At 34.2% G+C, this 15,329-nt stretch overlaps 1 protein-coding gene across 1 annotated transcript in view; it reads right to left on the bottom strand.

Moving 5' to 3' along the window:
* Positions 1-15,329, bottom strand: part of Kif4a (kinesin family member 4A) — a 115,217-nt gene that overhangs the window by 14,434 nt on the left and 85,454 nt on the right. Inside the window, exons 19-22 of the mRNA XM_013153713.2 lie at positions 9,990-10,073; positions 9,413-9,526; positions 1,424-1,579; positions 1,194-1,294 (exon numbers count right to left, since the gene is read on the bottom strand). Of these exons, the coding sequence (XP_013009167.1) occupies positions 1,194-1,294; positions 1,424-1,579; positions 9,413-9,526; positions 9,990-10,073 (455 nt within the window). The remainder of the gene's footprint in view (positions 1-1,193; positions 1,295-1,423; positions 1,580-9,412; positions 9,527-9,989; positions 10,074-15,329) is intronic.

Here is a 15,329-nt window from a genome sequence, read left to right as displayed (position 1 = left end):
TAACAGGAAACTTCAAAGAGTTTTATACATGGAATAATCAGTTAAGTGGTCATTTAAATAACAATTGAAGCCAAGTATGGTGGCAAATGCCTATAATCCCAAAACTCTGGGAAGCTGAAGCAACAGAATGCCAAGTTCAAGCCCAACTGTGCAACTTATCAAAGTAAAAAAAAATTTAAAAAATGGGCATGTAGCTCAGTGCCAAGGCCCTGAGTTCAATCCCAGTACTACAAAAAAAAAGGTGAGTCATCTGGTTAAAATTTTATGCATACTTCAAAACATGTTATAGATAGATTCCAAGACATTAGCCAAATGGTTTTTAGTTTATGAACTACTGGTTAAAAGAAATGGGTGAAATATAGTGGGACATGAAATAATTTGTTATAGCAAGGCTTTTGTTGTGTACACTGACTATATTATGGCTTTGTCTTCAAGTCATGTAAACCAGTACTGTGACATAAGGATAAGATTTGGATTAGAGACCCAAAGGAAGATCTCACAAGAACAAACAGGTAGACTCTCTTTGCTATAATCAAACACCAAATTTATGGTGTTGTAAGGTGTTATGTTAAATAGCTTGAGATAGGACAGAGAAGATTCTAAGATGAGATACCCTGACCTGACCACAAGATGGAGGGAGGAGAAAGGGTAGGAGGGAAAAGGGATGAAAACAGATGTGTTATGTACATGTACCAATCCCCCACTATGAATGCAATTATATACTATAAATAGGTACCAAGAAAAAATTTTTTAAAAAGTTACTTTGACCTTGTTTTTAGATTCTGGATACTTTCTGATCAAGTATGGCTTAGGCCAAAGTATACACAGTATTTCAGTTTCACTAATTAGTTTCTTTCTCAAATCTCATGTGTCAAGTGAGAGGGAGAATACCAGCAGGTATTTAAAACATGCGGTGTTATTTTGGGTAGTTATAAGTAAAATGGGTACAAAAGTAATCTAATACAGTAGCTCTCAAAGTTTCGGATCTCAGGACCCTTTTACATTTTAAAAAATTGAGGTCTTCTATGAAATTCTGTTCACATATATTATAGTATTTATAGTGTTATACATTGAAACAGAAACTTTATACCACTGTATATGTTTTTAAAAATAAGCCTTTGAATCAAAAGGTCAAAAGGCTCTATTTTTGGCTCCAGGCATAAATGCTTATGCCTTAAACACAGTTCTGTTACCTTAGTTCCATTTCAGTCTCTAGGCTTTCAATCTGCTTTGTAATAGAATCCTCTGACTCTGAAACTTGGCCAGGCATCTCAGCAAGTGAGAAGGTACGCCTCTGTAAAGAAGAATAGTGAGTGTTAAGGGTAAAGATCTGAAAGGAACATAACCCTGTAACCCAGTGAGGATTTGTGGGGGACTTGAAGCGTGAGTACGGCTAACATTTTTTTTTCAGAAGGGCACTTACCCGAAGTTTAGGAGGAGGATTCTCCCCAGATTCCTTTTTTTCTTTGAGTTGAGCTAGGTCCTGAGCCAGGATTTTTCTATCTTCAAGAAGGTCATTCAGGTGACGTTTGGCTTCTTCAGTACTGACCATAACCTCAATTTCATTTCCAAGCCAACTCTAGAAATCAGGGATGAGAAATCATTGATGAGTAAGATTGAGCTCCAAATTTAATTTCATTGGACTTGAGCTCAAGTAATTAGAAGTGCGATTTCCATCTGTATTTCTCAAAGAGGCTTTAATAACAGTATCCCAAAACATCACAAGAAAGAAGATTTCAGCTGGGTATGATGGCACCAGCAACAACAACAAAAAAACCCCAAAAGCTAATTGCCATTCCTGAGAATGTATCTGCTTTTGATGAAGATATACCATGTTAACAGCAATAAAAAAGAAGCTGAAATGGCTATATTAATAGCTGTCTTAGTTATTTTTCTCTCACTGCTGAGACAAAGTACTAGATGCCCAAAATTAAGGAAGGAAAGGTTTATTCAGCTCACAGTTTGTGGAGGTTTCAATCCATAATCAACTAGCTCCAAAGCAGGGAGGCATGGCATTGGGGCAACAGTTCATGGCAGAAGACACAAAAGCAACAAGATCAAAAGAGGTAAAAAAGAGGAACAAGCTTCTTTCCCTCCCTTATATTGTAAGCAGGCTATCTGCCCCAGGGTGGGCACAGCACTCACACTGCCAATCCCAGCACTAGACAATGAAACAGTCACAAACTAGATTCAGCTGCCTCTGAAAAACCCGCCTCTCATGACTGCATGAGGCTTTGGGGTAACATTCAGACACAAACCTTTACAATATCAAAATTAAGGTAAAATTCCTGTGAAAAAATAATACCAGAAATAAAAGGATCATTTTATTATAATAAAGATCATTATAATAAAGGATCACTTCATTATTATAAAGAAGTCAACTGTCCAAAAGAGAACATAACCCTGAATGTTTATGTTCCTAATAACAAAGCACCAAAATCTGTGAACCAAAACCATAAACAGTCAAACCTTAATTTGCAAGAACAATTTGTTCAAAGGACTTGTATATCAATGCAGAGAGAGAGGAAGAGAGCAACTAGTTATGATCATGTTTCATTTGCTGTGATATACTGTGATATATTATTTGATGTACTATTGCACTGCAAGACATTGCTTGCTTATCAAGTTAAAATTTCTTAGAAATGTTTGCTGGTCTTGTGGAACACTTGCAGATCAAATTACTTGCAACTTAAGGCTAGACTACCTAAGTCAACAAAGAAAGTAATAGAACCAACTATATGCTGCCTTTAAGAAATCCATTTTATAAATAAAAAATAGCAAGATACATTATAGTAACCTACTTTGATTTCCTATTAACTTGATTTGAAATCCTGTATTGCCCTCACCATCTTGTTTTGACTGATTTTCCTCTATTCTGCTTTGCTTGATAGTACCAAGTTTGAAAGTATAGGCATAACTGTGAAGACAGTAAGAATCATTATGACGCCCATTCCGGTTGACTATTATTTTCTTTTAAAATCCTGTAATGTCTCCAATGCTTTGGTTTTATTGTTTACTGTGTAGTTCAATTTTATTATAACTGCCAATTCTTCTTAACATAGCAAGAGGCAGTATGGCAACCATTGTTGATCACCATATATATATATATATATTGTCTTTTTCCTTATTATCGGTACCGGGGATCGAACTCACGACTGCCTGCTTGCAAGACAGGCGCTTATGCCGCTGAGCTAAACCTCCAGCCCCTTATATTTTGTTTTTACATTATCTATTATGTCATCCTTTTGATTTGACTCACTCTGTTCTGATATGTTGCATTTGGTTTTACTCTCTTCAAAAAAAGTAATAAGAACTGTGGGAGTAATAAAACCCAAAATGTGTAATTGTCATTGTACAAAAGAAAAGAAAAGAAAAGAAAGTGCTCTAAAGGTTATAACTGCATATATGTTTAAGTGTATAAGATAGATAACCATATTACTGGGTGTTTTTTGGATCATTGAACAAAACTGTTTGCACTCTCACTGTTTGAAAGTCCATTTTATATGCTTGAATTTTGTAACTTGAACAACTATTTCTAAGATGAGAATATATAATCTATTAAGTAGTGACTTCTTACTGTTTATTTTTTAAATTTTGTATTACTTGTACCCTTTTTCTGTTTTTTTTCCTTTTTCTCCTTAAATAAAAAAAATTTTAAAAAATCCATTTTAAAAATGGAAGCACAAATAAGTTAAAAAAGCACAAAATATAATGCTGAAACTAATCAAAAGAAGCTGGAAGGATGTATTAATATTAGAAAATTTAGATTTTAGGACAAAGAATATCATCAGGATAAAGAAATTCATTTTACAATAATAAAGGGGTCAATTAATCTCAAACTTTCATGCCTCTAACAACAGGACTCCAAAACACATTAAGTAAAAACAGAAAAACAAAGAAAAGTAGACAAATCCAAATTATTATTGGAGATTTGAATACTTTTCCCTCAATAAGTAATAGGACAAGTGCACAGAAAATGAGTCAGGATATGTTAGGAGTACAGCAAATCAAGTCAATATGATTGACATTTATAGACTGCTCCGTACAACAGAATGTATACTCTTCTCAAGTACACATAGAACATTTACCAAGATTGACCATATTCTAGGTCATAAAATTAGTCATAATGAATTAAAAAAAGATTCAAGTCATACAAACTATGTTCTCTGACCATGAGTGAATGAAGCTGGAAGTCAGTAATGAAAAAATGCTTGGAAAAATCTCCAAATACTTGGAAAGTACATAGTACTCTTCTAAATAACCCATAAGTCAAAGAGGAAATCAATGGGAAAATCAGAATGCATTTGGCATCGAATGAAAATTAAAATATAGCCCGGGATTTAGCTAAGCGGCATAAGTGCCTGCCTGATAAGCACAAGGTCATGAATTCAATCCTGGCACAAAAAAAAAAAAAAAAAAAAAAAAAAAAAAAAAAAAAAAAAAGAAAAGAAAATTAAAATATAATTCAAAATGTGTGGACTATTTTAATAAAAGTATTTAAGGCAGCATTTCTAGCACTAAATATTTATATTAGAAAACAATAAAGATTAGAAATCAATGATGATAGAATTGATTCAACCCTCAATTCAACGATGGTAGGATTGATTCAAACCTCAGCTCAAGAAACTAAGAAAATAAGAGCAAATTAAATCCAATATAAGCAGAAGGAAATCATGAAGATTGTGGTGGAAATTAATGAGATCAATTTAAAAACTTTTATTTTGATAAAATATATATGACATAAATGTTACCATTTTAACCATTTACCAGCTCTACTACTGAGTTATACCCCTAGAACTTTTTAATTTGAGATCTTAAGTACCTCAGTCTCCTGAGTAGCTTGAATGACAGGCATGCAGCACCATTACTAGGAGTGACATCAATTTTTAAAGTTGAATTTTTGTTAATATCCTTCCTCAAAAAAAGTAAAAAGAATCAAGCAAACAAAACCTCTTCAGATCCAGATGGCTTCACTGGTGATTTCTATCACACATTTAAGGAATTAATCGTTTACAAAATTTTCTTGACAACTGATTAAGAGGGACTGTTTCCTAATCCAATCTATGATGCCAGCATTATCTTGATACCAACACCGAAAACATTATAAGAAAATTACAGACTAATATCCTTCATGAACACGGATACAAAAATTTTAAACAAAAACTTTATTTTAGATATAGGCGTCCCTCAACTTACAATGGGCTTACATCCCAGTAAACCTGGAGTAAGTGGAAAATATCCTAAATTGAAAGTGCATTTCATGTACCTTATCTACTGAACATAATAACTAGCTTAGTCTTGTCTTCTTTAAATATGCCCAGAACACCTAAGCTAGCCTACAATTGGGCAAAATCACTTAATGAAATGTCTATTTTATAATGAAGTATTTAATATCTCATGGAATTTATTGTATACTGAATATGAGAAACCAAATGATTATATGGATAAAAGAAACAAAGAGGTGTTTGTAGTTATGATGGAACATAAAAGCACATTAACACAATAATTAAAAAATGATGGCAACACAGTACACTATAGATTATCAGTTGCTTAGCTTTGTGGTTGTGTAGCTAACTGGGAGCTAGAACTTGCTACTGCTGCACAGTGTTGCAAGAGTATACTATCATATGTTACTAGTCTGGGAAAAAATTAAAAACTAAAACTTCAAGTTGTTTCTAATGAATATATACTTCTTTCACACCACTGTAAATTAAAAAAACCTAAATAAGTCAGCAACTACCTGTATTATTGAATTCCACAATATATAAAGGATGATCTATCATGACCATATAGAGTTCATTCAAGAGAAACAAGGCTGGTTCCACATTTGAGCATTGTTCAAAGTAATTTATCAAATCATCAATAACAGAGAAAAAAGAAGCACTTGACAATATTTAATATCCATTCATGACCAAACATATCAAATTGATAACAGATAAGAATTCCTAAACTTTATAAGGGGCATCTATGAAAAACCTACAGCTAACATAATATTTAGTGACAAAAGATTAGATGTTTTCCTGCTATGATTAAGAACAGAAGGATGTCTACCACTTCTAGTTTAATTCAATATTACCTTGAAGGTCTTAGGAGACACAATAGGGCAGGTAAAAAATTAAAAGTATATAAATTTGAAATGCAAAATTAAAACTATTTATAGGTTGATTTCTAGATGGAAGACTCCAAAGAACCTATAAAAACGCTCATAGACTAGTAAGTCAAGATAAAAGTTAATATACAAAAAGCAATTCTATTTCTATATATCAGAACTGAGCAGGTAGATAAAAAATTGGCAGTGTTTTATAAAGTTAAGTATACACTTAACATATGACCCAGTTGTCTTACTCCTAGATATTTATCCAAGTAAAATGATTATGTTTATAAAGATACAGTGGATCCTTGACTTACAAACTCAATTTATTTGCGAGGGCTGGTGGTAACACAAGCTGGTTGTAAGTCAAAACATTTTTTCCCCATAAAAATAATAGAAATAACTATAAATGGATTTAAAACCTCCAAAAGCACCCCTTAACTAATCCATAATAAAAAAAGAGATGCATAATGTGCGTAGTTTGCCAGAAACACCAATAATTTTCGAAGTGTGTTCACCAAAACAGTTAAAAAATGCTAACTGGGGGTGGTGGTGCATGCCTGTAACCCAGCACTTGGGAGACTGAGGCACAAGGATCACTGCAAGTTCGAGGCCAGCCTCGGGTATCTAGTGAGATTAAGGTCAACCCAAAGTACATATTGAGACCCTGTATCAAAAATGAAACAAAATAAAACAAAATCCAAAACTAAAATGTGCCTAGTTTACCAGAAATAATTTCATGCTGTACTCACCAATCAAATTGATATTTTTGGTTTGCAGGAAGGGAGGCTGAAAAGGAAGGTGGTTATTGTTTGGAAGGAGAGTCCCCTTCTATGAGAACATCAGGAATCTGGCTCTATAGTGTCCTTTCTCGCCTTGAGACAGTCTGCAGCCCACTAGGACCTGCTTCTGGCTCACTATGTCTCAGTCTTTTCAAAACTAAAAAAAACTGATCCAAGGTTGTCTGTGTCTTTTCTTTAACACTGTTCTGTGTGACATGACATTGTCATGAAGCAAGTGAATGCAATGATTGGCTTTTTCTCTACCTGGGTGGGTCTTTTCTACAAATGTTTGCAGCTCTGTCCATTTTTCAGGATTCCCTTCATTTCAGAAGAACTTTACTGCTCTGATTATTGATACCCCCAACCAGAAAGCTCCTCAGCTGCCATGCTCTGTTGCTCAGCCAGACATTGCTGAAATTCCTCTGTAGATAGCTCCTCTGAGTGTTCCTCCACCAGTTCTCAACATCACCACCGTCTACCTGCAATCCTATGGACTCTGCTATAGTTACAGTGTTAACCACAGTGTCAACTGAAGGCTCAGCCTCCTTTACAAAGCCTTCAAAGTCTCTTTCCTGTATAATTTTAAGCCATACTTTTGTTTGAGACAGGGTTTCACTATGTAGCTCAGGCTGGCCTCGAGCACAGTGATCCTCTTGCCTCAGCCTCACAGTACTGGGATTAAAGCATGCCTGACCACACCCGGCCCACACTTTCTTCCAAGCAGATCTCAGTGTCCTTAAAGGGACACTGGCCCAGGATTTCTCAATTAACCCTACACTAGAAAAGATGTTGTAACGATCCTTCCAGAACTCTTTAAGGGTTAAATCTATATTTGAGACCATCTGTAAGCACTTCAGAACAGTCCCTCCATGTATAGCTTCTTCAAGTTAGCTATATCCTGCTGGTTCATAGGCTGCAATAGAGGAGTGGTATTTGGTGGGAAGAACTTGACTGAGAGCCATGGAAATTCCTCAGCCAAATCTAACTTTCATGGGTGAGCAGGAGCATAGTCCATGATGAAAAAGAGCCTTAACCTTTGGCCTCTAGATATTTCTTAGTAGGACAGAAAGCCTCCCTGATCCACTTAAGAAAAAGTACTCTTGTTAACCAGGCTTTTGCTTTAGATCACTACATGACCCCTAGCCTATTCTTCATGACTTTAATGTTTTTTGAACACTCTAGGGTCTTGGAATGATAAACCAAGAGAGGCTTTATCTTGAAGTCAACATTTGCAATGGCACATAGCAGTAAGTGTAGCCTACCCTTCATAGGTCTGTGGCCTGGCATTTTGTTTTCTTCCTGGGTAATGTATGCTTTCCTGGGCATTTTCTTCCAGAAAAGGCCAGTTTCATCATAGTTGAAAACTTGATGACAGCAAAAGCCATTTCTGTGTCATCATTTCAAAGTGGTGTATGTAATTTGCAGCAGCCCTTTTATCAGCACTGGCTGCTTCATCATGACTAGTTACACTATAAACTCCAGTTCTTGCTTTAAAATTATGAAACCACCCCTTACTGGCATGAAATATTTCACCATTATTACTTAGTGATGGATTATCCTTTACAATATCTGCATTTATTGTCCTAGCTTTTTCATAAATTATAGGCTATAACCTGCCTCTGCCTTTTGTTTATCCACACTAATAAGTCTTTCTACCTCATCTAACATTGTTGATCATTACTTACTAATTTGAGTAACACCTTTAGCAACACTAGCTTTCTTATACAAATCTTTTCTCTGTAAGATTGTTTAGATGGTGGATTTTGACATGCTGTACTTGTTAGCGAGACTGGTCACATAAATGCCATGCTCATATTTCCCCACAATTTCTTTTTTTATTGTGATTAATTTCTTTACCTTTCCTTCCTTCTTTAGCTTATTTCCTAGTTTATTGGGGGACCATTTTAATAGCAGTAATCACAGTAATTATATAAAGCACTGACAGAAATCACATTCACAAACACACATCTGACCTCAGACTGATGCTTTTATATGCCTATAATGCTTTTGTGGCACTGCAAGTCTTTGTTTACGTGAGGTTTTTTTTTTTTTTTTTAAATAGCAGCTTCATTCATGGAATGGTTAATTTTACACATCAACTTGCCTCAATTAAAGAATACTTACAGAACAGGAAAAGCATTATTTCTGCTATATTATGAGAGTGTTTCCAGAGGAGCACTATGGGTAGGTAGAATGAATAGGGAAGATTATCTTCAATATGGTAATTGGCTGGGGTTCCACATAGAATAAAAAAGTCAGAGAAAGGACAAAAGAAGGCAAAGATACTTGCATCTTTTTTTTTGGTCTTTTTTCTTTTTATCAGTACCGGGGATCGAATTCATGACTTCCTGTTTGCAAGGCAGGCGCTTATGCCGCTGAGCTAAATCCCCAGCCCTATACTTGCATCTTTTAGGAAACAAGGCTTTGAGGTAGAACTTCAAATTTTGTAGTGTTTATTTCTAAACCAAAAGAAAGCTATTTCTCACTTCTTCCTATCTCCAGTGTTCATAAGAGAAATAGCAGTTTGATCTGTCTGTACCTTCACTCGAGCTGTAGTGCCTTCCATTCCACGGCTCTGAACCTCCTTCCGTTTATCTGCAACCTCTCGTTGCTTTTGGAGAGCATCCTTCAGACGCTTATTGGCAGCAGCTGCCTAAATTAAAAGGGCACAAAGTTATGTTGAATGAAGGATAATGAAAAGAATGCTTTGATTTTATAGCATATTAGAAGAAAAACAAATTCTAGGTTTAAGTTCCTATAGGAACCAGGTTTACAAGTCTCCTGGATATAATACCAGTGAATAGTTACTACTTTAAAGCATAAGGGAGAAAGAAACACATTTCAAGGATGATCTGCATACAAGGATGCCAGGAAATGATACATATCAGTATTACTCTGTGTATTTGGGGATTAAACACAATTAGAAAAAAGAATTCTTATTTGAAAAATATCATTTCCCATCACATTTTTATCTATTCACAGTTCATAAAATATAGAGATCAAGATTTATGAATTATTGGTCAAGATTGTTATCCCTGATTTCTTAGAACACCAACAGCATCTAACCCTGAAGATGACAAGACTTTTGACATAGCAGACTGAATTTTCTTACCTACCTCCTCAGTTTTACGTCTGAGCACACTGGACTGCTTCTGAAAGTTTCTTTCAAGTTTGAGCAGCTCATATTGTCTCTTACGATCCTAATAAGAAAAAAGTCAGATCTTAATTGCTGTTCAGCTAGCTAACATAAAACCTTATATCTAAAAGTCTTTCAAGACATCTTCAATATATAGGGCTAAATATAATATAGTGAGCTGCCTTCAATTTTCCTATCAGAGTTAAGAACTGGTATTTCTAAAACCATGTTTATATGTAAGGAAAGATGGTTTACTTATTCAGCTTAATGGTCGGTAGCTAAATTCTTAAAGTCTCAGTTTTAAATTAATTATTGGCAACACCACAGAATGTAAAACTTGGAGGAACTTTAAAGATATCTAATGAATGGTCAGCTATTGATAAAGCCAGGACTCAGATCTCCTGATAAACAGAGCAATACTCTCTGTTTCCCTCTCCAAACATACTGGTCCATTCACATTAAATACAGAGGCCAACATAAAGGAGGAAGCCTATTATATAGCCAACCGCCTATAAATTAAGGTAGCACGCCAGTAAAAAGTTTTCTACTTCTGAACAATATTATTTACTACTAAATACAGATATATCCTTTATCTCAGAAACTAAAGATCAAGAAGATAAGAGATCTGGTGGGATATTGCCCGTTTTCAACAGAACACCAATTTACTGCATTGATTTCTTTCCCTATTTTACTAATCCATTAAGCTCCTAAAGACTTTACTTGTTCCTTACTTAATCTGGACACATGGTGAGCCACTTTAGTCATGTATTTGCCAGCATACTAGAACAATTCATTTTCTTTGACCCATTTACACTCTAGGCCCTGTGCTTGGTTTCTGGGATACACAGACAAATATGAGGTGATTATTACTCTTACAGAAAGCACTAGAGAATACAAATACCATCCCATACATTTATAATAAAGTATGATGTGTGTTGATATGAGAGATCAAGAGAATTAAAGAAACACAACCAGGAGATTAAATTAGTCCAGTAAAAAGAGAAAACCTAGTACTCTGTTCATCACCAATTTTGAAATAGAGACCTATATTTACTGCTTTCACTTGTAAGTACTATTCATCCCATAATCCCCCTGGAAATAGTTCTTAACACTGTCCTGAAATCTGCTTATTAAATTCAGCGGGCTTTTTACAGCCCTAAGCTTCATCAGTTTGTCTCTTACCATCATTAACATTCCCAATAACTTTCCCACAGCATATCAATTCTTTTTCAACCTTACAAATTCTATTGCTTTCATTCTTAAATATGAAATACAGAGGTTTTCTTCTTTTTCTATATATTCTTCATCTCCATGATCTCATTACTCCTGTGATTTCAGTTTATATCTATGCAAGATACTTCCTCAATTACTAAGTCCAGTCCAACATTTTCCTTGAATTTAGTTTACACTATCCATTATCTTTTAGGACTTTCTATATGAAAGATAATTTTCTTAAAAACAAATTTATTACTTCAAGCTATATGCTACCTCTGACTTTCCATTAACTCAGAAGAATGGCGTAACTTTTAAGGTTTTCTTCACATCCTAATCTTTTAAAGGCAAGTTTTGCATTTGTTATCAATAAAGCCATTCGATAAACACTAAGTAATCATTATATGCTAATTACTTCTAGCCAGTGGGAATATATAAATGAACAAAATAAAGATTTTTGCAGTGAAAAATATACATTACTGTACAATGTAAACTTGTTATCACTTTACAGATATGTCTCTTTTGTTTTTCCCTTTTCTATTTGTTTTTTTAAAAAGTGTAAGTGAAATAATTCATCTATACAATTCACTCAAAAGTATGACTCAATGTTTTTTGTCACATTCATAGTTAACATAACATCACAATCAATGTTAGAATACTTTTGTTATCACAAAAAGAAATCTCATGGCTTTTAATTATTACCTTACAGTTCTGTCACCCTGTTCCCCTAAGCCCCCAGGCAACCAATAATCTCTTTTCTGTCTCTAAGGATTTCCTATTCTGGACACTTGATATAAACAAACTCCTGTATGTCCTCTTTTGTGAATTGCTTCTCTCACTTAGCATAAGGTTTTCTTTTTAAAAAAAAATTTTATTTTTATTTTTAGCATAAGGTTTTCAAGGTTCATCTGTGTCGTAGTATATATCAGCAATTCCTTTTTATGGCTGAATAATATTCTACTACATGGACATATATTTTATTTATCCATTCAGCAGTTGATAGACATTTGTTTTTCCCCCTACTTTTTGGCTATTATGAATACTACTCTACAGACATTTATGTGCAAGTTTTTGCATAGACTTGTTTTCATATCTTTGGTGTAGACAGAGCTGAGTGGAATTATTGGATGATATGATATCTCTATATCTACTTAACCGCCTAACAAATTGCCAAACTGTTTGCCAAAGCAGCTGTACTATTTTCTCATTCTATTGGCAATGTATGAGGTTTCCAATTTCTCTACATTCTTGCCAATAATTCTCTAACTGATTCTAGAAAACCTCTGTGGGTGTGAAATATTATCTCATTGTGATTTTGATTGTTATTTCCCTGATGGCAAATGACATGGAGCACCCTTTTGTGTGCTTTGTTTCAAAACTGGGTTATCTTTATTACTGAGTTGTAAGAGTTCTTTATATACTTTAAATCCATGATCTTTATCGGTTATATGATTTGCAAATATTTCCATCCATTCTGTGCGTTGGTTATTTATTTTCTTTCTTTTTTTGTCTTTTTGAGACAGGGTCTTGCTATGCAGTTCAAGCTGGCCTTGAGCTCACTTTTGTAGCCCAGGCTGGTCTCCAACTCCCAAGGATCCTCCTACTTCAGGCTCCTGAGTGCTTCGATTATAGGTGAGAGCCACCATACCCGGCTGGTTATTCATTTTCACTATGGTATTTTTTATAGTGCAGAAGCTTTCAGTTTTGTCTAACTTGATTTCTTCTATGGATGCTTGTTTTTTGGGTGTCATAGTTTTAAAAAATTACCACATCCAAAGTCACAAATATGACTTCTAACAGATTTATAATTTTAACTCTTTCAGGTTTTCTCCTATTTTTAATTTTTATGTATAGTGTGAGGAAAATTCCAATCTCATTATTTTACACATGAATAAACAGTTGTCTCGGCATCATTTATTGAAAAGATTATTACTTTCTCACTGATCTGTCTTAGCAATACTGTTAAAATTCAATTGACTACCAGTGCATAAGTTTGTTTTTGTAGTCTCAATTCTGTTCCACTGCTCTGTGTCACTTATGTTTACACAGTACTACGGTCTTACTTAACATTGCTTTGTAGGAAGTATTAAAATCAGGAAATGTGATATCTCAAATTTTATTTTTCTGTTTGATTGCTTTGAATATCCTCAGCTTCTTATACTTCCATCAAAGTCAGATGGAATTTTGATGAAGATTGTATATAATCTGCAAATCAATCTGAGCAATAAACCAATCTTTAGAATATTAAGTCTTCCCATCCATGTATATGAGGTATTTTTCTACTTACAACTTTGTATTTAGTCTTCTTTACATAATTCAATTTTTTGTAATTTTCAGTATACAGATCTTACACTTCTTTTACTACATTTATTCCTAAGTATTTTATTCATATTGATGTTATTAAAAATGGAATTGTTTTCTTAATTTTATTTTCAAATGGTTAAATTCTAGTGTATAGAAATATAGCTAATTTTCTTATGACTGTATACTGTAAACTTGCTAAACTGGTACATTAGTTCTGATAGACTTTTAGTGACTTGCTGGGATTTTCTACATGTATAATAATGTCATTTTTTAAAAAAGATAGTTTTAGTGGCAAGAACCTCTAGGGGAATGTTGACTAGAAGTTCCTAATATCTTGAGTGGTTTTATCTTGAGAGTGTTCGAGTTTGTCAAATCCATTTTCTGTATCTATAAGGACTGTATAGTTCTTACTTCTAGATGTTAAGTCTTCTTGTATTTTTCTGATAAACCTCACTTGATCATGGTATACCATCTTTTTTTTATCTTTTTCATGGTATTAAGGATAAACCCAAGCAAAAGTCCCAGCACTTTTAAACTTTCGTTTTGAAACAGAGTCTCACCAAGTTGCCCCGGCTGGTCTTGAACTTTGCAATCCTCTTGTCCCTGTCCCCCAAGTAGCTGGGATTACATATGTGAGTCACACTGCCTGGCCTTTCTTTCATTTTTAGTATAGATATTTACATCTGTAAAATCCCTTTAGTTGGTATGGTGGTACACATCTGTAATCTCAGCACTTGGGAGGCTGAGGCAGGAACACTGCTTTTAAGTTCAAGGCCAGCCTGGGCTACATAGTGAACTGAAAGTCAGCCTGAACTATGTCACAAGACTGTCCCCCCTCAAAAAAAAAAAACCCTTTAATGACTACTTTCACTGCATCCTGCAAGTTTTGGCATGCTGTCTTTGTTCTCATTCATCTGAAAATATTTTCTGCCTTTCCCATGACTTTATTGTTCCATTAATTATTTAGAACTATATTGTTTAATTTCTTATTTATTTTCAAATTCCTTCTCTCTTCTTTTTTAAAATTAAGTTTACTGATATAGTTTAGATATACATGTTGACCATATTCATCATAGGGAATTTGTACCTGTACATGATATGTCCTAGTTCCTCTTTTTTTCTTTCTTTTATTGACTTCCAATTTTGTGTCATTGTAGTTAGACACTGTATTATTCCAATTCTTTTAAAATTTATTTGAGGCATATTTTGTGGTCTAGCATATGGTCTATCCTGGGGAATATTCTTTGTGTACTTCAGCAGAATATATGGCCTGCTCAAGTTGATAGGAATGTTCTATAGATGTCTGCTAAGTTTAGTTTATGGTTTAGTACAGCATACAAGTTACATGTTGATATTTCTTATGAATATAGATGTGAAAATCCTAGGTTATAGTATTATTGAAATCTTTGACATCCTTAAGCATCTTGTGCCTAACTGGTCCATTCATTATTGAAAAGTAGGTTACAAAGTCTCTAAATACAACTACTGATTTTTTATGTCTTCTTTCATTTATGCCAATGTTTGCTTCCTATATTTGGGAGCTGTTATTAGATACATGTGTATGTATATACAACCATGTACCACATAGCAACATGTTGCTCAGTAAAAGATTGTATATATGATGATGGTTCCATATAATTATGAGGCTAGAAAATTCGTATTGGGCAGTAATATCATGGTGCAACACATTACCTTCATATTCATGTTGTATAAACAAATTATGCTATCAATCATATAAACATGTAGCACATACAATTATGTATAGTATAATAGTGGTAATGATAATAAATGACTATGTTACTGG

Source organism: Cavia porcellus, unplaced genomic scaffold, assembly GCF_034190915.1.
Source record: "Cavia porcellus strain 051 isolate PalLab524CR breed Dunkin Hartley unplaced genomic scaffold, mCavPor4.1 scaffold_3, whole genome shotgun sequence".
NCBI lineage: Eukaryota > Metazoa > Chordata > Mammalia > Rodentia > Caviidae > Cavia > Cavia porcellus.
This window is presented reverse-complemented; position numbering and strand designations above follow the sequence as displayed.